The 25314-nt window shown below is 41.0% G+C and overlaps 2 protein-coding genes across 7 annotated transcripts in view; one reads left to right on the plus strand and one right to left on the minus strand.

Moving 5' to 3' along the window:
- The window catches only part of Glipr1 (GLI pathogenesis related 1), a 28968-nt gene extending 20082 nt beyond the window's left edge, over positions 1 to 8886 (plus strand). For 5 of the 6 annotated variants that reach the window (XM_040754889.1, XM_040754893.1, XM_040754891.1 and 2 more), the window contains 3 exons: positions 348 to 460; positions 6204 to 6289; positions 8492 to 8886. In XM_040754889.1, the coding sequence (XP_040610823.1) occupies positions 348 to 460; positions 6204 to 6289; positions 8492 to 8715 (423 nt within the window). In that variant the 3' untranslated portion in view covers positions 8716 to 8886. The remainder of the gene's footprint in view (positions 1 to 347; positions 461 to 6203; positions 6290 to 8491) is intronic. The other variant, XM_040754894.1, reaches the window with a different exon arrangement.
- On the minus strand, positions 7016 to 23065 carry Krr1 (KRR1 small subunit processome component homolog). The gene is made up of 10 exons (XM_040754887.1): positions 22902 to 23065; positions 20488 to 20660; positions 19280 to 19414; positions 18862 to 18987; positions 18698 to 18781; positions 17488 to 17544; positions 16536 to 16706; positions 11993 to 12070; positions 11817 to 11910; positions 7016 to 9923 (listed from the first exon to the last, which is right to left on the minus strand). Exons 1-10 carry the CDS (start codon positions 22981 to 22983, stop codon positions 9781 to 9783), a joined length of 1143 nt encoding a protein of 380 aa, XP_040610821.1. The 5' UTR covers positions 22984 to 23065; the 3' UTR covers positions 7016 to 9780.
- Between the last annotated feature and the right edge of the window lie 2249 nt (positions 23066 to 25314).

Below are 25314 nucleotides of genomic sequence, written 5' to 3' on the forward strand. Positions count from 1 at the left end.
TGAAGGTTGCTGCAGGACCTAGGCCACTCACCATCGTGTCCACACATTTAGCCCAATTCTTGGCACAGAATGGCTTGATAATTATGGTTAAAAAAATAATTGTAAAGTATAATTTTGTGTCACTGTAAAAACGGTTAAATGGTTGATTTGTCTTCAAGGGCTAGTTCTCAAATGTTTTCGGTAATCTTTGATACTAATCATTCTTAGTCAAGGTGAGTCACATAATTTATGGCAATCATTGGGAGATGAAGAGGTGGAATGCTATGGCTATAATTACCATAATTGTGACGGCTTGGTGATAATCAAATGTTCATTTCTTACAGTAAGAAGTTCTCTTGTACTTTCAGGTTGTTTGGGCAGATAGTTACAAGGTTGGCTGCGCAGTGCAATTTTGCCCTAAAGTCACTAACTTTGCAAGCCTTTCTAATGGAGCACATTTTGTATGCAACTATGGACCAGGGTAAGTGTCTAAATTAAATTCTAAAAATATGTTACCACAGTATATTCATCTTTAATATACAAAATGTATAAAGAAAAAGATCTGAAGACCTCTAAATTATCTACCCAGAGACTCACTCCATTAATATTCTAATACATTTTTCTTGTGTGTGTGTGTCTGTGCACCTACTTTATTAACACTACAAAGGCATTAATCTTTAAGAGTAACAAGACTAAAGTGCTTACTGGGGACATAAATTGATATATTGTTAATACAAGAAAGGAGGACTGATATTAACTTATTTTATTAAAATCATAGCATGCTTTCCACTCTTCAAAACAAAAAACCCTCAGGTGGAATTACTCAGTTCATACTAATTACTTCATTACTTTTGACAGTTGAGTTTTTCAGCTAGAAACAGTTTGTCCCATCTGGAGATGAGAAAAGCAATTCAGTTTCACTGTGCTTGTGAGTCATACCTACTCAGAAACCTGTGGTCAGACCAGAAATAGACGTTTTGCAGCTATAAATTATAAAAGCAATGGTAGGTAATGCCAAGTCATTCCATCTTGTTTCATGGGTTAGCTCATTGTTGGTGCTATGGTCATTCCTTTTGTATAGGATGTGTGCCATCTCAGTTTTTCCCACGTTTCTTGAGAGTTGCCTTGTGTCCTAATATGAGGTCAGTGCTGGAGAAAGTCCCATGGGCTATTGAGAAGTATATTCTTTTTTAGTGTCTGAATGTGGTGTTCTGTAAGCATCTGTTATATTCCATTCAATCCCAGGGCTTCTTAGTTTTTGTCTGTATGACCTAGGGACGAGAGTGGTGTATAGAAACACCCGTTATCACTGTTTGGGCCAATAATGTGATTTTTAGATGTGAAGGTGTTTCTTTTGTAAAATTGGGAGATAGTTGGTGGGATGGTCTCTGTTTAGGACTGTAATATCCTCTTGGTGGGTTTCCCTTAATGAATATGAAGCATCCTTTCCTAATCTGATTAGTTTTGAAGTGTATTGTGTCATATAATAAAATAGCTGGATTTTTAGTTGTTTGCTTAGACCTTTACTCATCCTTTTACCCTAAGGTGTGCTATACTTTTCAGGGTGAGGTGTTTCTTGGAGGAAGTAAAACAATGTTGCTAATCCAACCTGCTAGTTTTTAGCTTTTTGTTAGCAATTTAGAGAATTGGTTTCTTAACAACGTTTATTAATTAATTTCTGTTGTAGTGGTTCCTCAGACTTTCCTTGGCTAACTGTTCTAGAATTTTTTTATCCTTAGTGTCCTCTTGGGTGTGTTTAATCTTTTCTTCAGGCTACTAACACACCCCTTGCAGTATCTTATGCAAAAAGATGGCTTAGTGGACATTCATGCCGAGCTTTTCACCTTGGATTAGAACTGACAGTTTTGCTGGGTATAATAGTCTGGATTAGCAGCTATGCTATTTTAGAACTTGTAGAACATCAGTCTGGCCTGTTGAAGCTTTCAAAGTCTCCAATGAAAAGTCAGATGTTCGCTTGAAGGGCCTGTTGTCTCTGTATGTGACTTGGTCTTTTTCTCTTCTGGCTTTCAATACCATCTTAGTTCTGTACATATTTCAATGCTTTAATTATTATGTCCTAAGGAGTTTCTCCCCCTTTTATTTTGTTCAGTTTACATGTTCTATATGCCTCCTGAATCTGATAATGCAATCTTTAAAATTGAGAAATTTGAGTCTTTGTTAAAAATTTTTTTCTGGGCTTTTGACCTGGGTTTCTTTCTATACCCATTTGTAGGTTTGGTCTTTTCATAGTATCTCAGATATAATGGATGTTTTGGTCTTGCTTTTTTTTTGTCTTCACTTCCTGAGTTTTTCATTTCAAGTTTTATTCCAGTTTGGCTTTCCTTCAGAGAGTCTCTTTTATTATATTTTCAAATGTTGTTTCCATTATTTTATTCAAATGTTTTCAGGGTCTCCATCCAGGCATTTATTCATATCTGCTTTTATAATTTTAAAGTTCTTATCTTTGGGCATTGGCTAAGTTGCTTTTCTCAGGAAGTATTACTATGGGGGTGTTGGATTCTCGAGATGTATTTGATAATTCATGTTTTTGCAATGGGACATAGGCATTCAGTGTTAGTTGGTGGTGTTTGTATGGATAGATGAGTTCACCTTTGTTGGCTGAGTATTTTGATTTTCTCGGGTTATGGACCAACTTTGTGATGCTTTCAGGTTTGGGGCCACTTTGGGGTCCTGGTTCAGTTGAGCAGTGGGTGGGGTAGCTGATAGTTGTGCCAGCAGGTAGAACAGACTCGGAGACCCATAGCAGGGATTCTCTTATGGGGCTCCATATCGCTCTAGAGCTCAGCTAACCACTGATTGTCAAGAGGGTACTTGTCTCTGATGGTTTTTAGTTGGAATTTTGGCTGGACGCCACAGTCCCAAACTGGCATGGTCAGTGGAGTACCTGAGAGGTAGATGGACTGGGAGGTGGGGGGCTGGCTCTTGAGGTCTCTCGATGGAGTTCCAGCCAAGAGACGAGTGGAGTCACTGACAGATGGGGTGAGGAAGGGGACTAGCTCTAGAGGTCCCTCACTGGGGTTTCAGGTCCAGCAGTGGGGTGAGGTAATAGGCAGAAAGAGGTCCCTAAATGGGGTTCTAGGCCAGGCTTTGCCTAGCTTGTGGTTGCTGCAGTGGGCAGGTTGACTGACAAGAAGGTGGACACTTATCTCTGGAGTCTCTAACTGTAGTCTCTGGAGTCAGGACTGGGCTTCATGTGAATGGCCAGTAGGTGGTGGGAAAATGGAGTGTAGAAAATTACTTTTTTTCCCTTTAGTATCTTTCATAACTAGCGATTAAAACAAACCTTATCAGACTGTTCAGTCATATCTTCCTTCGTGGGCCTTATTGTCTATTTAGTCTGTTGGGGTGATTTCCTTAGTGACTTACAGTAGTTGTTTATATTCTGGAGCTTTAAGCCTTTGCCACGTGTAGCATTTCCCCTGCATTTTCTGCCCTAAGTTTTGCCTGCATCCCTAAACTGGAACAAACTGATTTCTCCCTGAACTTGTTTAATATTCTGATAGAGTGTGAGCCGGAGGAACTCAAGCATCATTTACAAATCAGCAAGTGTTTTGACTTAAAAATTTGATCTGAGACATGAAATAGAAAAAGCAGCCAAAGCTGTAATTCAACCAGTGACAACTTTTTGTGACATCTTAGGAGTTAGAATACTATGTAAGCACAAATTAGTCTCTGAATCTGTTGTACCCAAGAGGTCAAAAATAACAATAGTACCGACCATTTCCTGTAGCTGTAATAGTTACACAGAAAATTATCTGGAATACCAAGTATATGTAGGTAGCACCTAGCGACGATTGAGTGATACAAAGATACTTATAGTAAGTATAAATGTGAATTCTAGTAGATAAGACTTGTAGAGAATAACTATAGTTATCTTTTTGACACATATTCCTCACTGGGCTTCAGACCAACCTTGAAAGTTGCATTTATGAGGTACAGACATATGCATTAGGAGGTGTGGCCTTGTTGGAGGAAGTGTCACAGGGGTTGGGCTTTGAGGTTTCAAATACTCATGGCACATAGTCTCTGCCTCTATGATCAGGATGTAGATCTCAGCTCCTTCTCCAGCACTATGCCTGGATTCATACCACGATGCTAATGCACTTAAACTTTGTAAGTTTTAAGCAAGCCCCCAGTTAAATCCTGCCACCAATTAAGAGCTGCCTTGGTCATGGTGTCTCTCCACAGCAATAGAACACTGATGAAGACAACATTCAGAGTAGGGAGGGAGGAGGGGCTTGCTGAACAGAGGAGAGAATTAAGTTTTGACCATAAGTATAGTTAGATGTTCTTTGGGTATCACTACCTTAGGCTATTCCCTGGCAAAGGGGGGAGGGGCTTTATTCATACTCAGACTTCTAGGACAGTTACAAAAATACTTTGTCACAAGTGAGGATATGTTAGTCTCTTTGTCTTAATCACACCCACCCAAACAAATCCAGTTCTAGTCTTGTGTTCTCTCCAAGATGAATTTTCCCCCTCTTTTAGTTTGGGATGCATAATTAAAAAGGTAAGAATAGTGATTTCATCAAAATTATTCTACAACTGAAACCACTTACTGAGTGCTATGCTCTTTACCAGTGAAAGATACCCCAGTGACTGTGCTATTTTCTATGATATAGTTTGAGGATAATTATTATTTTTGCAGTATTGAGGAGATTGAATTTAAGGTTTCATTCATACTAGGCAAATGCTCTATTAATGTACCATATTTCCCAGTCTTGACCCCCAAAAAGTGAATTTCTGAAGCAACCTAATTTAACTTGAAATCAAATGAGATTAGAAGATACATACATATATGTATAGAGGGCTGGGAATTAAATACAGCTGTGGTTCTAAATAAGGATTTATTAATGGGGGGTGGTGTTCCTGGTGAAGGAGACATCTATGAACTTCAATTAGGAAAATTACATCTTTGCTTTCCATGAACCTCCACTGAAAATAACATTTCCTTTCATTAGGAAAAGACCATTGTCGTTTTAGCCATAACTGATTTCTGTATTATCAGTACTTTTATCTTTGAGAACAGTGGATGTTCTTATAACATATTCTCTAAGTAGTTAATGCTCCACCCGATTTTGAAACTGACTATAATTACTTGACCCCCCCCTCCTCAGATCTTATTTTGTGGAGTATAGATGCACATGTGTGCAGGTCACATGTATGTGTTGGCATGCATGGATTTTTTTGATTTGTTCACGTGTAAAAGTGTTATACTTGCAAGTTTATATGTGTATCACGTATGTGCCTGGTACCTTCAGAGGTCAGAAGAGGGTTGTCAAATCCCTTGGAGCCCAAGGTCAGGAGTCATGGATTGTTTTGCGAGCCACCATGTGGGTGCTAAGAACTAAGCCCAAGTCCTCTGAAAGCAGGGGCCCATAATCACTGAGCGATCTCTCCAGCCCTCATCCCCATCCCCTACATACAACACACACACCCTTGTTTTTGAGATATTACTCACTGGGACCTGGAGTTCACCCATGAGGCTAGGCTGGCCAGCCCGTGGGTGCCAGGGACCCACCAGCCTGACTCCCCAAAGCTAGAACTCCAAGCACTGTTCTTAGGAGTTAAGGAATGAACAGTGAGGTCTTTGCATGGCAGGCACTTTACTGAGCTTTCCCCATCCTTTAGATCTTTTATTACACAGTAACTATCAGTTACTATTCATATTACTTTGCCTATATGCAAATGAACTGTTTCTAATTTGCCCATCTTTTTCTTTTGGAGGTCACTACCCCAGCCCAATAATGTATCTAGTAAAAACTATGGTGACCTGGCACACTGAAAATATAGTGTAATTGCTTTTCTAGAATAGGCAGTGTTTGAATGGAAGTAATCACATAGGCTAGGGGTTAAGTAGAAAAAGCCCAACGTAAGACATTTCTAGATTTCTTCTTGATTCATACATAAACTGAGATCTTTATTTATCTCCCAGATCTTCAGTTTCCTTACCTGCTACACAAAAACAGAAATAATTCATTCTCAGAGTGATCATAGTTAGATGAGAGGATATAAATTAGACAAAGTTCAGACCCAAGGACGTAACACGAACCCTACAAATATTCGAACCTTCCTTTTCCATCCTGTGCATTTTATTAGCCTCCTGAATCTTTATCCATCTTGTTAATTCTGGACTTGGTCAAGCACTCAGAGGAAAGCACAACTGTGCAGGGGCCTCTAACAACAGTCTTCTGTTTTCACAGAGGGAATTACCCAACATGGCCATACAATCAAGGACCCACTTGCAGTGACTGCCCAAAAGATGACAGGTGTCTTAACAATCTCTGCAGTAAGTATAACAAAAACTTTCCATAGAATTAAGGTAGAAGCATTTGTGTTATCCTGGTGGCTATTTTCTAGAGAGCTGCGACAAACCAATAGCTTACTGTTCTAGGACCAAACATAAGCCTGCACAAGTGTCCTTTAAGATATGTTTTCCTGTGGTATGAAGGGAACCTGAGCTACTGCAGCTATGGCAATCCCATGGTTCGTCGTCCAAGCTTCACTGTATGAAACCTGGTAGGAAGGGTGTTGTATACACAATTCCCAAGGCCCCTTCCAGACTTAACTTCCAGTAAACTGCCTGCCCCCATTTAAACATTTTTAGATAGGAAATCGGTGTGACCCATTTTTCTCCCAATGCAGTATTTTTTTTTTTTTACTCCTACATAGCAGCCTCATCAGGAAACCCAGTAATATGCACCATGTGCAGTTATTTCTTCTCAGAACCAAGGTGCTAAAGTGCCAGTCTAATGCATGTACAGTTCTGAGATCCTGGCTATCGCTCTGTACCTATTCCTCAACAGTAAAACATACAATACTAGCACCTCCTAGAGCAAGTGAAAGCATTCAATGAACTGTCAATATCTGCCACGATACAAAACTGCTACTGTGTTAGAACCTTTAGAGCTCTAACTTGAGATGGTATCTACACTTGGTAAAACTGAGACGAAGGCTGTGTAGTCCAATAAGGAAAACCCCTGGACTCTAGTGAGAAAGACACACACTTACATGGTACATACAAGATCATTTACTTTAGATGACTACTAACTTTTTTCTATGTACAAAGCTCAACTTATACACTTTTTAAAATATAAACGTTGGCCTGCTAGAAAGCATTCCACTTCTCCTGTACCAATGCTGAATAATAGTGTTTCCACATGAAAAAAAGACCATCCTACCTTTTATTGTAAGGTTGAGGATTGTAAGATCAAAGCTTTTATTTAACTGAACCCAACTGACAAAGTATAGTATTAGCTAACGAAGTAAGATTCCACCATCGTCTACTGTTTTGCCTAATGCTGTGTGCACAGTGAATGATAAACTACTGCGCAGACGCCTGGACATACCCATGGCACATAAGGTGGCTTTAGCTAGTACGTGGATGTCCATTGGTTTCTGTAGCTGAATGTAGATTGACTGCAGATGCACACAGGAGAAAAACTAGAAAAAGCATGCTGCAAATTCATGGGCATAACTGTCGAGACAGTTTGGGTTTGCTGACTAGAGATGATCACGAGTCCCCGCTGACTCCCTCACAGGCATTCAGTAGTGGTCATGTATATGCAGTTGGGGCACTTTTCTTCCCCAGTGCTGAGTATCAAAATCTGTGGCTTGGAGACAGAGGTGTACATAATTAGGGCTTTTGAGAAGTCAGATGACCCACCACACTAGACGGGAGACTGCTGCCTTCTTGTTCATATCATAACCAGTATCTTCCTTTCTTCTTAGGGGAGGAGCTTAGGAAATACTTTGTGTTGTTTAAAACAAATCATTAGGGCTGGAGAGATGGCTCAGAGGTTAAGAGCACTGACTGCTCTTCCAGAGTTCCTGAGTTCAATTCTCAGCAACCACATGGTGGCTCACAACCATCCATAGTGAGATCTGGTGCCCTCTTCTGGTGTGCAGACACACATGAAGCAAGATGTTGTATTCATAGTAAATAAATAAAATCTTCAAAAAAAAAACAAACCAAATCATTATATTTTAACCTTCAGTTTCAACCATAGCTCAACAGAAGATTCATCCATTAACTGGTAGAGTACAAAAATTCACATATTAAGTTTATATAAAGACTGGAAAACTAAGTTGACAGTTAATAGCAAAAAACTTGATTGACCTTTGAAAACTAATGTCTTAGTTAGGGTTTCTACTGTTGTGAAGACACCATGATCATGGCAACTCTATAAGAAAAGCATTTACCTGGGGCCGCTCACTTACAGTTTCAGAGATTCAGTAGTCTTCTATTAGCATGGTGGCACGCAGCAGACATGGTGCTGGCCACATCTTGATCAGAAGGCCACAGGAAATGGTCTCTGACACTGAGAATAGCTTCAGCACAGGAGACCTCAAAGCCCACTCCTTAACCATGCCACTCCCTTTGGGGCCATTTTCTTTTAAACCTCTACAATCACGGTATTAAATAAAGCCAAGTCAAGTTCATGGTTATAAGGATATAATTAAAAATAATCTTTTACTTTTGGTTTTACAGTTAACCCACAAAGAGATCGTGTCTCACGTATGTATGCAAACCTAAACCGTTTGACTGGACCCTGTGTGGACTGGGGTTGGGGCCTGGGTCAGCACATCCTGAGAAACTCTAAGAGCACTCTGTTTGTTTCACAGGTTACTACTCTGGTGACTATCCAGGAAGACCCACCTATCTACGTAACAGATACACATCTCTCTTTCTCATTGTTAAGGCAGTCCTTCTGATACTGTCTGTTATAGTTACCATTTTGGTAAAGCACAAATACCCTAATTTAGTTCTTTTGGACTAATGCCATCGTTGGGGAGGGGGGAGGTGCAACTTATGAATAAGTGGCTATTGTAAAATGTTTGAGAAAAATGTTTCAATGAAGCCTTAGAAATGCTTAGTTCTCTAAATCTACAGAGAGTAAACTCTTCCTTCTACGTTATGGATAAGGACTGTCTAGGTTGCCACAGATAGGCTTTCAAGCAAGAAAAATACCCCCTAGGGTCCAGATCTGCAAAATACATCTCTGATAACTCTACATAGTCCTATTTGCCCTCTTGGCTCAGAGTTTGAGTCCCAGCACCCACATGATATCTCACAACCACCTGTAACGCCAGTTCCAGGGGATCCAATGCCCTCTTCTGGCCTCAGTGGGCACTGCAGGTTAGACACCTATAGACATTTTCCTGGTACCATTTCCGTTTTTTTTTTTTTTTTTTTTTTTTGGTTTTTCGAGACAGGGTTTCTCTGTGGCTTTGGAGGCTGTCCTGGAACTAGCTCTTGTAGACCAGGCTGGCCTCGAACTCACAGAGATCCGCCTGCCTCTGCCTCCCAAGTGCTGGGATTAAAGGCGTGCGCCACCAATGCCCGGCTCGGTACCATTTCCTTAATTTGATTTAGAGTCTTGATTTTTCTGTTTGTGGGTTGTTTTATCCTGGAAAAAATTTACATAAATAGTTGCCATTCGTACTGGAAAATTTGCATTATTTCCCTCAAAACCAAACGCTTTGGGTATGTTTATAAAGACGAACCAATGACATCAGTGGATTTGATGAATAATCAATCTCTTCCCAAAATTATAAAAGAGGTATTCCTAAAATGATGTGTAATGTACACGAAGGTATCTACCACCATCTCACTTGAACTTGAGAGTACGTACAAACATACAAACATATTTACAAAGGATTTGGCCATGAGCTTCTGAGCATGACGACTTCCAGGTGAGGCAGCTATATATAAAGCCATCTCAAAATCCTTCACAAAAGGAAACACCTTCAAAGTTCAGTTCCAGATGTTTCCCAATGTTACTTTTTTCTCTTCTGTTTCTTTTCGTTGGCCTCCATCTTAAGCTTAACCTCCTCTGCTGTAAGAGCACCCAGTTTCTTGGTCTTTGCTTTCTTAACCTTTTCCTTGATAGCTGCCACATCAATCTTCGTTTCAGTAGATGCTGCAAAATTTTACAAATATGCAAATTTCAAATTATATGCTTAACAATTTAAAAGAGAACTTTAAACAAATTATACAGATGAAATATGCCACAAGTTCAAACAGTAATTATACAGCCTTCGCATCACAAGGTAACTTAGAAGAATTAAGGATTTTTCTGATGGATAAAACCAGTACAAAAAGCTGTACCTGGCATTATAATCTCGTGAGTGAACTGGTTGTTTCTTGCTGTAGATTCCTTTCTGTTACAAACTTGGGATTTTACTCCCCACAGTTCAGCACCATCAGATCATTTACTAGGAACACATATCTCCCATGCATTTGGAGTTTTACTGATTACATTCCTCAGCTATATGTAAACACCTGTTTCCCACTATCAGGTCCTTGTTTCTGTCTCCATTGCACCTGCAGAGATCTGCCTTCCTGCAATTACCTTTATTGACAGGCATTTGGTCAGTGTTTTGGACCCAGGCAAAAGTATTCCATCTAAGATATTCCCAGATATCCAAGGACATAGAATTACTACATGTCCCAAGTTGATTCATAGCTGCCCAGATGGATAGAAGAACATAAGCATGCCCTGGCTTTGCCTCACTGGCAGATAGAGAATCAATAACCTAAACTAAGCCAGCACTAAAAGATTTCTCAAACTTGTATTAACTCAAGATTTTAGCTCAGACTTTACTGCTCCTTCCTGTTTCCCCTGAGAAGATAAAGACAAAGGCAGTCAGCCCATTTGCTCATCCTCAGGGAAAAGTAAACTTTCCTGAAGGCCTGTGCCACCACGGAACCAAGGCACCCGAAGGCACCAGGTTTTCTTTCTTGTGCAAATTAAACAGACACACTCTTTGACCGACAGCCCTAGTAACTGATGCTAAAAGTTTCTCCTAGCAGTTTTAGTTTATTGCTCTGTGAATAAATCTTCTTTGACTTGCTGACCCTGAGAAACTCAACAAAGGAATTACTGTTCCAAACAGTATATATACCTGTATCCCCAAGAACTGGGGAAGAAAAAGATTTGGAGAGAAACAGAACAGCAGGAGAGAAAGACAAAATAAAGAACATGCAGTGGAGCAATTGTAGTTAGTTTTTTTTTTTTGAAAGTTTTCGATAGAAATAGCATGGTAGTATATTCAATTAGTCCATTCCTTTATGAGTATTCACTAAGAGGCCAATTTTCTACACTTCACAGAATTTAAAATTTCATTCCATGGAAAGTATTAGGTATAGTCCTAACTAGACTTATTTACCACGATTTTATGTGAGAGCATGTGGTGCTCTTAACAGGCCAAACTGTCAAAAGGCTGAACTAAATACAGAAAATTTTAAAAGGATGTAACTTTTTCTTATAAAGGTACAGTTTTCAAGCCATGAAAGAATCCAAAGATAAAATGCACCATTCAAATAGTCTGGACACTGGAGGTACATTTTTAACCTCCACTCTGAGGCAACTACATTAGTGTAGCTTACTCCTTAACCCCCACCCCCATGAGTCAATGTTGCCTTTGGAGGGTTGCTCTGACAAGTGTCACCCAGAGGCAAAGATGGGAGAGGATGCATCAGAACGAGGCCAGACACCATAGGAAGACTTTCCTGTTAAGATGAAGTATGAGCTAACACAGAAACGAGCTTCTAAGCCACAGCTGGGAAAGGCCTCTGAGGCGTGGCAGCTGTAGTCAGGTGTCTCAGCTCTGTCTTCAGAGGCAACAGATAGCTCTGGGTTTACATCTTTTCTACAGAGAATCTAACCCCAGCAGAGGCTGTGAGGCAGGACCCTGAAGCCACCCTAGATTATAACCATTTTGATTACTCGTCACTTTTGCCTAGGTCTGTGAGCTGATGAAACCAATGTTGTTTCTTAGTGTGAGACAGACGTGCACTCAGGGTTACTTGCCTGGCTTTGGCTTCACGGCTGGCTTTTCTTTAGGTGGAATGAATGCCTTGTTTCTTTCTTCTTGCCTCTTCGTAAGAGCTTCTGCTTGCTTGGCCTAGGCCAGTGAGAAAAGCCTTAGTGAGCACGAGCGGTATCAAACCTGCTGCGAATGTTGTGAGTAATCTTACGGGCCTTACCTTGATCGCTTCCATTTTCTGCCGCTTCTTCTGATTGGCCTTCAGAAAGTATTCACCACTAGCCAACTCCTTGTCAATCTATTAGAAACAGTATTTACTGTTAGATCAGAAATAATGCACGTGAAGGGGATTTCCTAATAAGTCATGGTGTGCCAGGTCACATATGAAGGAAGTATAAGCTGACACTAATACAAACATGGAACTAGGACAGAAGGCACTGTTCATGAAACACAAAACTCGTGAATTCAGGCAGCACCAAAAGTCAGGGCTTCAGAAAAGTGAAAGGAATTACATGACTTTGGAAGGGGGTGGGTGGGTAGGACTTGAGACTCCAGGAAGGTTGAACGTGACTTAGGATGGAAGCTATGCCACGAAAGAGCAGCAACAGGATATGAGCCAGGGGTGGCTGTGCATGCCTTTGGTCTTAGCACCCAGAGACGCTAAGGTAAGAAGGACTAGATCCTGTCTCAAAAAGGGAAGAGGGTGGACCCAAACAAAGTCACTGTCTTAATTCTTATAATCCACCCTCATTAACGGTTCCTTACACTGGTATCATTACCTCATAGAGGAATGAGGACACTGACCGACCCAGAGGTCAGATAAAATAAGCTGCTCACAGTCGCAGAAGGGTAGAGGACAAGTCCAGGGAGGCACTGCTGTTTCAAGAAGCTTACAAGTCAGCCAAATGGAGTTGCCTGGCCCATCCCTCCCTCTACAAAGAGCCAAAGTAACAGGGGTATAGCCCTGTTTGGGGGTGAATGAGCATAAGAACATGGGGTATCAGAAAGAGATAAAAATATAAGAAGCCTACAACAGAGGCCTAAAGAGACAAAATACCCCAAAGCATCTTGGCTACTGAGCAAGGGGAGAAAATGCTTCTCTGTTCTGCAGGGATGTGCATGAAACAACGGCCAGCAAACTAGTGCAGGTGGAGGCGATCCTCACTATAGCTTCAAGCCACTAAGGTAAAGAACCTGAGATCTGCACATTAGCCTGGCAGTAACAAGGGTCTGACATTATCTCCCAGGGGCCACAGTCTTAGGCAGGGACTACTCTCGGAACCACAAACACTGCATACTATCTCTGCCAACCCAGACACTTCACTGAGTTGTCTGAAGAACCTGACCTGCGCTGTGATAGGGAACCCTGTCAAAGCAAGGGAATGGTCAAAATTGTGACTTTAAGCCAGTGCTAGGACTGGAAGCAGGCATCTAAGTGGTTCTGCTGTTCTAACCCACTCTTGCTGACCTGTCACTGAGAGGACAAAAGGAAGAAACTACCGTATTTGCTACTGTTCTTCCAATACCAACACACAGAGGGGCCCTAGAGCAGCTATGGCTGGACCGTCACACCGTGAGCTGTCCATGGTGAAAAGGTCAAACTTACTGACTCCAGCTCTTAGGTACACGCTGCCATCAAAGGAGAGGAGAACCATCACTGTTCTGTCCCCACCTCCCTCCTGACTGGGCAGCTCTGCGGGGAGGCTCAGTGTTGGAGAGCTCCTAAGGTTCCTAACACCTAACCCTTCCTGTGGCATGGCCTGTTGGCTAGGTCAACACTACTGCCGTCAAAGGCCAAGTGCTCCAGCAGTGAGATTACAGGTGGACACCATTAGACACTGAAATAGCCAAGTTTCATTAGTGCACAAATAATCCAAACAAAAAGTTAACCCACACTGTAGCTCAAACAGATGTTTAAAGAACATTATATCCAACAGGCACAAAAGACATTTTCATCAAATAAGTTTTTCTATACTAAACCATATTAGGCTGAAAACAAACCCTGAGAAATAAAATAAAAACTATCCTATAACATAGAATATAATTATTCAGCAACAAACATTTTAGAAGTTCCTCAAGTGCATGGATTTTTCAGAAGGAATGTTTAAGAACTTGTTAAGCCTTGTAAGAAGCAGTACTGAGAGGGAGACTTAGAGCAATGCATAGCAACTTCACAGAGTTAAAATAAGCAACCCAATGAGCCATCAACTATGGCTTCAGAAAGCAACAAATCAAACCCCAAATCATGGGAGGATAAGAAAGAGTACAACAGAAATAAAGACCACAGAACAATAGGGCAATGACCAAATAGCTATGCTAGCCAAGAGACAAGAACAGATAAACAATTAGGAAAGGGGGATATTAAAACCAGTACTCACTAAAAAAAAAATTCACTAGCAGTTATTATACAACTACATGTTCATTACAAAATTTGAAGGAAAAAAAGTTCAGCTATCTTAACAAAATAAGATGAAGATATTAAAATCTGTCAACAAGAGATGAAATCAAAAGAGAAAAGCTCAGGACCAAATGGCTTGATTGCTGAATTTTAAACTTTAAGAACTAATGTCAGAGGGCTCAGAGGTTAAGAGCACTGGCTGCTCTTCCAGAGGTCTTGAGTTCAATTCCCAGCAACCACATGGTGGCTCACAATCATCTGGAGCCCTCTTCTGGCCTGCAGGGACACATGCAGACAGAACACTGTATACGGAAGGAAGGAAGGAAGGAAGGAAGGAAGGAAGGAAGGAAGGAAGGAAGGAAGGAAGGAAGGAAGGAAGGAAGGAAGGAAGGAAGGAAGGAAGGAAGGAAGGAAAGAAGGAAGGAAGGAAGGAATTCTTCTCAAGCCATTCCAAGTAAACGAAAGAATTCTTTCCAAAGTCATCCTATACAGGCAGCATTACCCTGATAACAAAACCATACACCAATATCCCTGAAAAACAAGAAAATGCAAGACCAACAAGTCAAACCCAACAGCTCATAAAAATACTTTGCTCATGTTCTTTTCAGTCAATATTTGCAAAGATGGCTCTTCACAAATCAATACATGTTAACAACGAAGCAGAATGACATACAAAATCTATAGTCATCTCAATACATACAGCAAAAGCAGTTAATAAAACTCAACATAAAAGCCATAGAGAAAACCCAGATTCAACATCACACTGGAAAACTCAAAGACTGTTCTGCAAGATCGAGAACTAAAGATGTCCACTCTGAATGCTTTTATTCAACACAGCACCAGAGGTTGTAGCCACAGCAACTGGGCATGAAATCAAATTACCTGTTTATAGATTTGTTAGTTATGTAAGGACTCCATCAAAACACTATTAAAACAGATGCATGAACTTGGGAAAAGATACAAAATCAGCACACACAGCCATTAACTTTTCTAAACCCCAGGAACAAATCTAAATTCAAGGGTGTCCAGTCTTTTCATATTACAGCACGACCCCATCTTCTGCAAATGGGCCACATTCACGGCTGTTCTAGGAAACATGTCCAGCAGGCCGGGCAAGACTGGAGCAATCTTATTCATTAGAGTCACATGTGCATACACACCTAGAAACTTAAGAAAATAAAAGACCTCTACCATGAGAACTATGAAACATTAATCAAAGAAACTGAAAATGCAGAAAGATGAAAGCATCTTCCCTGTTAATGGATTCGAGGAATCAGTACTGATGAATGCCCATGTTATCCACAGCAACCTGTGATGTCAATGCAATTAGTGCTCTTCACAGAAGGGAGAAAGCTATCCTGAAGGTCATAGCAAGCACAGATCTTAAAAAGCTAAAGCAATCATGAGAAAGAGGAGAAAAGTCAGAAGCATAATTCCTGATTTCAGGACTTCCCACAAAATCGTACAAGTCTACAACATGATACATTGGCACTCTAGCACCGCTCTAATTTCCTGTCCGTCTCTTTCTCCCCTTCCCAGAGTAGGTGCCCCTGCCTGGCATTTCCATTTCCTCACTATGATCTTCACTCTCTCATAATACCTCCCACCCCTGGCCTTAAGACTTTCCCTGAAAACTCCAAACTCAGGACAGTAAGGAATAGAAGGCAGTGGCCAGAAGATGGTTTATGTTCCTATCAGAAACAACCTAGTCAATATCAAATATTTTAAGACACAAATAAGGAAATAATGAAACAAGACCCAGGGAGATATAGATCAAATCCAAGCACAAAGATGGGCGGGCAGTAGTCAAAGGAATTATTTTCTGATGGCCTCAAATATTCCAGCTCTGTAGGAGGCCAACTGGTATTTGCCCATATAGGAGGGAACTCACAGAAGACACAAAGAAGGATTGCCACTCAGGCCTAGCGGAGGTTGGGGACCCCAATTTTTAGTGACTTTAATCCAAAGGTAGCTCTTTTCTCCACTTTGATTTTTTGGCCTAAACTTTAAATTTTTGAGTTTTGCTGGAAGGGTGTAGCTAATAGACAAAGGGATGGGCAGGAAAGAAATGGAAATCCTGGCCATCAGTGTATAGGAAAGAATCAGAAAGAGGGCAAAAACGGAAGGAATCCATAATGCAGAAACAAATGGATGAGAGTTCCGACTCTTAAATGACACAGTACACAATCAAAAATGTTAACTTCCTGGGCTACAATTACCAACACAACACTGGCTGCCTGACACCGCCCCTCACTGTCATGTTCTTATGTCCTGACGCAAGCACACCCACACCCACCCTGGACTCTCAGAAACATTTCCAGAAACAGGTCAGTCGCGTCTGCACTGGCATTTACCCCTCACTAACCTGACTTTCTGGCTGTGGAGGAGGGAATGGCGTGTACTCCTTCTTAACATTCTTCTTCTTTGGTTCCTTGCGTTTATTCACATTTTTGTGCTTAAACTGCGGCAAAAATCTTTCCCAACTCTGTGATCGCAACTCAGAATCTTTTGCCAACTCTCGTTTAATCATCAAGGTCTTTAGGCACATACACACAAATAAAAATTTAAATTTTAAAATTCATTTGTTAACACATTGCTTCTAGAACGTAAGGAACAAGCTCCTAGTGCATTCAGAAGAAGGAACAATTGCTATTTTAAACCGGCACAACTGAGCAAACATCAGGAACTGTAAGAATGGAGATTAACCCTAAGTATGGTGATGAAGCTCTACTTCTCTGCCATCACTTCGTCAACGTTCAACCTTGTACCAGACAGGTCTTAATTAGCGGGCGCTTCCTGTGGGCAAGACACTTCAGTAGTAACTGAGGCAGCAGAGGGAAAAGTCAGTAAATTAAAATCACTTTACCCCAATCTTAGTGACTCTTCAACCTATTCAAGTTTAAGTGCATCTCCACAAGTCTCGCCACAGCGCAGGTCCTACAGCTACATCCCCACCCCAGCGACTGCACACATAGGCATACAAGCCTCTCCCCAAAGGGGCTACAATACTAGCATTAAATCCCAAAGGAAGCTTTAAAGCAACCTTCTGGAAAAATAGGCAGAATCCAACTGAAATCACCTACAATCAGTTCTGAGAGGCTTACTTTCAATGTATTAGAACACTACAATAAATGACACCTATCTCCTCCCATAGTCTTAACAAGGGTGATACACGCACCAAAGGGTGGGATGTATTCTACCCCAGTTCACCCAAAATAGCTTTGCTCTGTCTGTCTCTGTGCATATTACCTTTTTATAGAATATCTAATTTTCAAAAGCAGTTTGTGAAGTTACAATGATGTACAATCAATACTCACTTTAATGTTATAAATTGGATGGATGTTCTTCATGGTATCAAGGACTACTTTTCGAACCTGAAATTTACAGAGAAAAATGAAGCAGTTACAAATATTTCCAACCAACTGGACAGAAGAGGACTAACCTACTATACAATATCCTATGGATCAGAGACTAATCACTACACTGGATATTTATGACCCAATTGTTCTGAGTAGAGTCAACCTTTACAATCAAAAACTGTTTCATTACTGTCACTATATAGTAAACAACACAACAGCCAGTATGCTAGAGGTAGTGTTTAGAGGGTTAGATTTAGAGTCAAAGGGGGAGGGTTCAAATCCTGGCACAGGGGCTACAGCTCAGTAGAAGAGTATTTGTCTATCATGCACAAGGACCTAGGTTTGATTGGCAGTTCTGTAAAAATAATACTAAGTTATTATTTATAATACTAATCCTGGGACTGCCACATCATGTAAGAGTCAATTAATATTCTCATTTCATCTTTAAATCTGTAAAATAGAAATGAAACTATATCTTATCAGATCTACTCTGAGTTACATAAAATTTTCAAAAACTTTTAAAACTGTAAAATATTTGATATATTTATTATTGCTCCTTAGAAAAGAATATGCAATTTATGAGAACAAGGCCAACAGAATTACTATTAAAAATGCCCCAGGATGGAGGCAAACTGCACAGCCAGACCCAGCTGAGAACTGTATGAAAAGGACTTGAAGACATGCTCTATGGGTATTCTCAAAACATTTGACAAGTTACAGAAACCAGTATGGCCACACTATAGCATAAGACACAAGGCTTGAAGAAACGTTTCCTGAGTCTGACCCCTACTGGCTGCGTGCGTTACTACAGAATGAGGCTTCTGCTCAGTATTCCAAATACTACTGCCCACATGTAGGGACACTAGTAGGGACTCTCACATGAGCTACTAAGATGTGAACTATAATTTTAAGTCTTACAGCGGGATGGGTGAAGACGCACAGACCTAACTCAGAAGTGAATGTCTCAACAGTTGTCAAGTTTCCCAAAACACCTTTGGTTCCAGAGTGATGACACCCAAGTTATGTGGCATACAATATACAAATGAGAAATCAAACAAACCTTTCTAAAAATACACAATGATTATAAAACACCGTCCAACAAACAATTCTATTACTACCAAATTACTTCTTTTTTTGTCTGGCGAAAATGTCAGGTCATCCTGCTCACCTCCTTCAAGCCACTGAAAGGCCCAATGGCTGAAACTGTATTCCCCTGAACCATGACGTAACAGTTTGTTAGGAGTTCCAATGCCTGCATCAAAACAGCAAATTCAAACTCAGTACACGGAAAAGTCAGTTCAGAGATGCTCACACACCACCAATGCCAAGTACCTTCAATGTAGATCCTTTGGGACCGATAAGCCGCTGTCTTCTTTTAACAAATCTCTCTTTATTTCTCACTAGGGAACCGATTTTAATGATGTCACATGCAACATCATCCTGAAGTATCCGTACTGCCTTTTAGGAGGAAAAAAAAATGCATCAACAGCGTTCTTTTCCAAGCCTAGGCTCATGAACCCTAGGCACAGACAGAAAACTTGAGGGAGGGTGGGGAGAATGGGGCAGAGACGGAAAGAGACAGTAGTACAGGCTGCCGAACAAGCAAGCCCCGTTTCCCTCAGGCACAGCCCAGGTTGTTTATTGAGCAGAGTTTTTCACTGGTCTGCAGCTCAGCAAGCTGGCTGTACACATGTGTGCTTGTACACACGTGCACACGCACAGGCACATGCACACCCGGCCCTAGACACACCTGTTCAAATGAAACACTCCTGGCCAAGAGTTTTATTAGGTCTCTGGCCCTGATGATGATGTAAGGGTCAAAAGTCTTCTTGGTCGTACACACAGTCATGCTACCCTCAATCAAGTCCAGTGTTGCTTTAACATGCTACAAAACAGAAGGAAAGGGTGGAAAGGGGGGTTAACTTTAGATCAGAACAGAGCCGCTCCCAACCACCTACCAATCTCTCTGTCCTTCAGCTAACTAACAAATCCTCTCACTACGACTCTGAATAAGCTGGGCAGTTAAATACAAATAATGAGAAGTTGATTAAACTCATACTTAACAGGAGATGAGAAACTGAAGCAGCTGGAACCAAGACTGAGAAATGAATTTTCCTTTCAAATTTCTTTCTACCTGGTTAAGGGACTAAATACAAAACAAATGCTCACAGCTTCACAAAGAAACAGTCATCAGCAAAGATGAGCACTAACTCTCAATAGCGACCCAGATGTTTAATAAAAAACCTGTGTACATGTGAGCGAGTGTGCACATTCATGCACATGACATGTAGGGGCCAGAGTTCAAGACCCTGCATTTGCTCCTTGGGCACTTTCTGGAGATCACCAAAATGAGTCTCAGATCTTGCCCCCACGCCTGGCTGTTTACACTGGTTCTGGGGATAGAACTCTGGTCCTAATGCTTGACTGCAAACACTTTACCAACTGACCTATCTCCATGGCCCCAAGAACTACACTGTAACAGAGCAAAGTGAAATGCTCTTTTCTGACACATTTAGAAGAATCCCAAATTATGGTGAGTAGTGAACATTTCCACACCACCACCTTAGAGACTTGTCAGCAGGAAACAGGGAAATCTGCATTAGGTCTTGTTTAAAATAAAATCTGAAACATGGTTGGCTCAAGTACATGGTAACCCCAATACTGCCTGGAAAAGGCGCTTGGAAATCTATATGCCACAAGTGATTGCAGACAGTTGAGATACCTCTCTATTATGAAAAGCATAGGAATTTCTGTGTTTTATTACGTACAAAATTAAAAATGAGTGACCTGTAAGATTACAGTTTACCTAGACTCCTTCAAATACCAAAGGAACCAAACATAGCTGGTCAGCTATGTCAGCATCTGTGAAGCCAAAATCCACCAGCACACACAAACTTCATTAAAAGTGAAGGCAAAAGCTAGAGCAAAACCTCAGAAGAATTGTTAATGCCTGCATACATGTTCATTCAAGGCCTTCTGCACCAAAGGCCAGCACTCCTTCAGGTAAGCCTCTCTGTATTTCGGGAACAAGGTTGCAAAGCTGCTTTCCTCCAAGAGTCCTCTGGGGTTGTCCTCTTTGGAGAAAGCTGGTTCCTTCCAGCCGTCAGGGACCGTGAGGAGTTCTGCCTCATCTGCAGAAGAAAACAGAATTCCACATCATGTGTTAATGGTCTTCCAGACACTTGGTGTACATTCTACGCACACTAAGCTTTCTCATACAGTCCTCCTCACTGGCTTTCATGTTATTCAACATCATGACCACAACCCTGACATCATCATCATCGCCGCTATACTATATCAGACCATCTGAATACACTGCAGGTGCCTCAGCACAAGTTCCTCAAGGACAGGGGCACTCTTCCTTGTATCCACTCTAATTGGGATGTATTAGTAGACAGCAATTAACACACTTTTACTGCACTATATTATGGTTCAAACACCCCTTTATCGCTTTAATATTAATAATCTGACTTTCCTGGTATAGAACCTCTGTGCATGTGAAAAATTTAAAAGTGGAATCTGATGTATAGTGTCAATTCACAATCACTGTGATACAATTTTAAGTTTCCCAAAGAGCTTCCTACACACATTTTGTTAATAAAAGAAGTATCACTGTTATTATTTCTACTTTATAGAAGATATTCAATCCAAAAGAACTAATGGACTCCAAGGGACAAAAGCTGAAACTGCCTAGAACACTGATAACTAAATGAAAACAACCCTGGAGAACCCTGTATCACTTCTTAAAACATCCTGTCCCAGACCTTCAAACTCCCTCAAATCTAACAGCCGCACGTTGTTATACTCAAAGATATCATCTGTCAACTTGCAGCAGCAGCACACCTGTGGGAGTTGGCGGGCAATGCTACCTGAGCTCCATCCAGACACAGAATCACAGTCTCTGGGGTGAGGGCCAGAAATCTGTTCTTAAACGATCTCATCTGGCACTCTGTAAACCACAAAGTTTGAAAGGCTATCAGCCCCAGTGAAGAAAACCTGCTTTCCACTTTTCCATTCCAGCTCAAAATACTAAGAATTAGTCCTCCTAAGCCATTCGTCTTCCAATGTCTTCTTTTTAAAAATGCAAACTGCAATTGTACAAACACCGGCAACGTAAAGTGCATTATGAGTGTGCCCCTGTCCCATTTAAACGCTTCAACTGCTATCAATCAGTAAAGGGGAAAACGGCCACCTACCAAAGCACTGGAAGGCAAAAGAAACCAAAGAGGTTTCCACAACAGAGGAAGCACAAATAGTCCCCAAACATACAACTTCTTATCTGTGTAACAGCACATTTTCAAAACTGAAATAATAACTGTAAATTTGGAACAATGAGAAATCTCATCTCTTAGTGAGCCAAATTGGGAGGTTCGGCTTCTTCACCACGGCAGAACCCAAATGTCCACAAAGGGAGAATTTAAAAGTATTTCCCATACGGCAGCATTACATAACAGAGAGAAGGCTAAAAATCACACCTACAAACATCACCTCGGCTAAATAACCAAAGAGAAGCTAAGGACACAGCAGGCATATGGGTTCCTGCATTTTGCCGAGGCAAAAACGATGCACTGTGCTGAAAATAATGGCTGAAGAGAGGTAACGGCAAACTCGAATTTTTCAGACCAGTTACTCCGGGTACCAGAAGGGAAAATATCCCCTGTGACTGGCACATGGGAAACTTGTGAACTCTTCCTAAGAGTCTGTCAGTTCCTTGTTTTGATCTTTTACTAATGTCTGTAGTCCCTGCTGTACTTTACGTACTTAGTTTTTAAAAGCAGCAACTAAAAAAAAAATAACTTTAAACACATCTCGTCGGGCGTTGGTGGCGCACGCCTTTAATCCCTGCACTCGGGAGGCAGAGGCAGGTGGATCTCTGTGAGTTCGAGGCCAGCCTGGTCTGCAGAGCGAGTTCCAGGACAGGCTCCAAACAATACAGAGAAACCCTGTCTCAAAACAAAACAAAGCAAAAAACACATCTCTTGGGGATCTATTTTCACACTGAAGGTAGGTAAAACACAAATTATAAGTAAAGCAAGAGAATAATCCAACTCCGGTATCACAAATCAAACTAGCAGTCCAAACTATAGACTGGGCTGTGACATGAAGTAATTTAGCAATCGGATAAAAGTTTGGGGCGGCCAGGCCTTCCGAAGTCTCCGTCCCCAACGGCTCTCCTCGTCGGGGGCGGCCCCCGGGGGAGGCACGGAGTCAGAAACACGTGGCCGGCGCGGTCAACACCCCCAGCCGTCAGCAATTGCAAGTGCAGGCACCTCAGTCTGGAGGAGGCTGCAGCCAAGTCTGCAGCCAAGGAAATACACAGACGAGGCTTCGCGCTCCACTACGTCGGGGCGTCGCTTCTCACACTGCCTCACCTTGCTCCTCGCGCTTCTGCTTCTGCGGGCGAGAGTCCCCCTTTCCAGCCACTTTGGCAGGCTCGTCCGCAGACGAGGCCATCGCGAAATTGCTTCCGGCAGCACCGGAAGTGGAACTGTTCTCTAAGCCCACCGGCTCACAACGTCTGAGGTGCAAAATGAGTTCCGGAGGAATCCCGACAAGAGCTGCGGGGTTTCTGCGCGCACGCGCGCGAAGCCGTTGGGTGGGAGGGGAGCGGGACACCTCCTTCCCAGGGTGCACTGCAACCGCGGGGGGGGGGGGGTCCACAGCCAGCTGGGAATTGTAGTTCTGTCGGACCAAGGTCCAAATTGTAGCTGCATACAGGAACTTCTTTCTAGAGACTGGGAAGTGAGGAGAGAAAGAGAGAGAGGGGGAGGGAGGGAGAGAGAGAGAGGATTAAGATTCGTATTTGAAGCTGGGGCGGTGGTGGTGCACGCCTTTAATCCCATCACTCAAGAGGCAGAGGCAGGCGGATCTCTTGAGAGTTTGAGACCAGCTTGGTCTACAGAGTGAGTTCCAGGGCTAAGGTAGCTGAGGGACCTTATCTCGAAAAATCAAATTATATATATATATATATATATATATATATATATATATATATATTATGTATATAATATATAATTATATATGTATATATATATATAATTTGACAATTTGTTAGAGGATTATTGTGAGTCTCTCACCTTCCAGATTAATTTTAGGAGACGCTTCAAGATTAATTTATTTATTTTGGTTTTATGAGATATGGTCTCTCGCTGTGTAGCCTCCACTAGCCTGGAACTTGCTGTGTAAACCTTGCTGGCCTCAAAGTCATAGGGCTCTGCCTACCTTTGACTCCAGAACACTGGTATTAAAAATGTGCACCACCACACTCAGCGTTAGCCTTCAAATTTAAAATCAGCTTTTCAAATATATAGAGTCTTTCAAAATAGTATGAGTAATATAAGAACATGAATAATTAACAATTAGGTCTTAGGTCCTTAAGGCTCTGTGGGCCCCATTTTATAGATGCTTTCATATCAAAACTGTCACACTTCCAAAGGAAAAGATTTATCAGAACCCAACAATAAAATTATTCTAGATTCAAATGATTTGTTCTTTTACCTAACTAAAAAACAAAACAAAATGACAATGCTGTCAATCAACCATCTAAATATGAGCTAAAAACTGGACCTATATTCTAGAAGGTAAGTGAATTAAAAACATATTTTACTTGCATTACAGGAGTCAGTAGTCTATAGCATGTGGTATCATAGCCAGGAGTAGTTAGGGACTAACTCTACACATGAGAAATGGAAGCTTCTATTTAAAAATAAATCTAACACCAGAGATGAATAAATTTATTAAAAATTAACATTAAATATAATTGTATACTTAAGGCTATAAAAATTACACATTTTTTGCCCTTGATGAAAATAATGTGATTAAAATATAGGATACTAAGTTGATGCTAATAGTTATGATAATAAGTAAATATAAAATTAAATGAATTGAGAAACCTTTACATAAAGTTGAGAGGCTGACCATTTTCCTCAATACATATGCATATTTTCATTCAGGTTAAAATAAAAGTTAGCTAAGCTTTTCTACTATAGCTTTAAGGAAAGAGGAGTGCCAAAAGATGTTTAGTAAAACTGAGAAATTGAACATAATAGTTCAACTGCTTTACACAAGTGTTTCTCAACCTGTGGGTCACAACGCCTTTAGGGGATCAAATGACCTTTTCACAGGGGTTGCGTAAGACCATTGGAAAACATAGATTTTACATTACAACTCACAACAAAGCAAAGTTACAGTTGTGAAGTGGCAACGAAAATAACTTTCTGATTGGGGGTCACCACAACATAAGGAACTGTATTAAAGGGTCGCAGCATTAGGAAAGTTGAACACCACTGGTTTAGACTACGTTTTAAGGGAATTTTTCTGTATATAAACTGATACCTTATAAAGTAAGCCCATATAGCATTGACCTCTGAAATGCATCCAATTAGTTTTAAGAATCAACCATAAGTAGCCTATGTTGCAATGATTCTGAATTCTGTGCCTCCTCTCAACAGCTGCCTTTCACATATGGACATGTCAGTCTAGATTCCTGTCTTGAAAAAGGGCAAGGGCCTCACTTCAGCTTCTTCCAAGCACTTTGAATTCGCATGTGGAGTTTCAATAAGTGCCAAAAAGTCTTCTAAGGTCAATTTAGAAGATTAGAAATTCAAAATGATTGTCAGATTGATGGCATCATGTATCCTGTATAATTTTCATCTAAATTTTAGTGAGTCTATTACTTATCATAAAGTACTACATCAATAATTCAAGAGGTTATGTGCTGCTGACCACAGTACCCTATAGTCCCAGTACTTGAGAGGTTGAGGCAGGAGGAGTACCTCATGTTTG

The sequence above is a fragment of the Mesocricetus auratus genome, unplaced genomic scaffold (genome assembly GCF_017639785.1).
Source record: "Mesocricetus auratus isolate SY011 unplaced genomic scaffold, BCM_Maur_2.0 Super-Scaffold_100011, whole genome shotgun sequence".
Taxonomy (NCBI): Eukaryota; Metazoa; Chordata; class Mammalia; order Rodentia; family Cricetidae; genus Mesocricetus; species Mesocricetus auratus.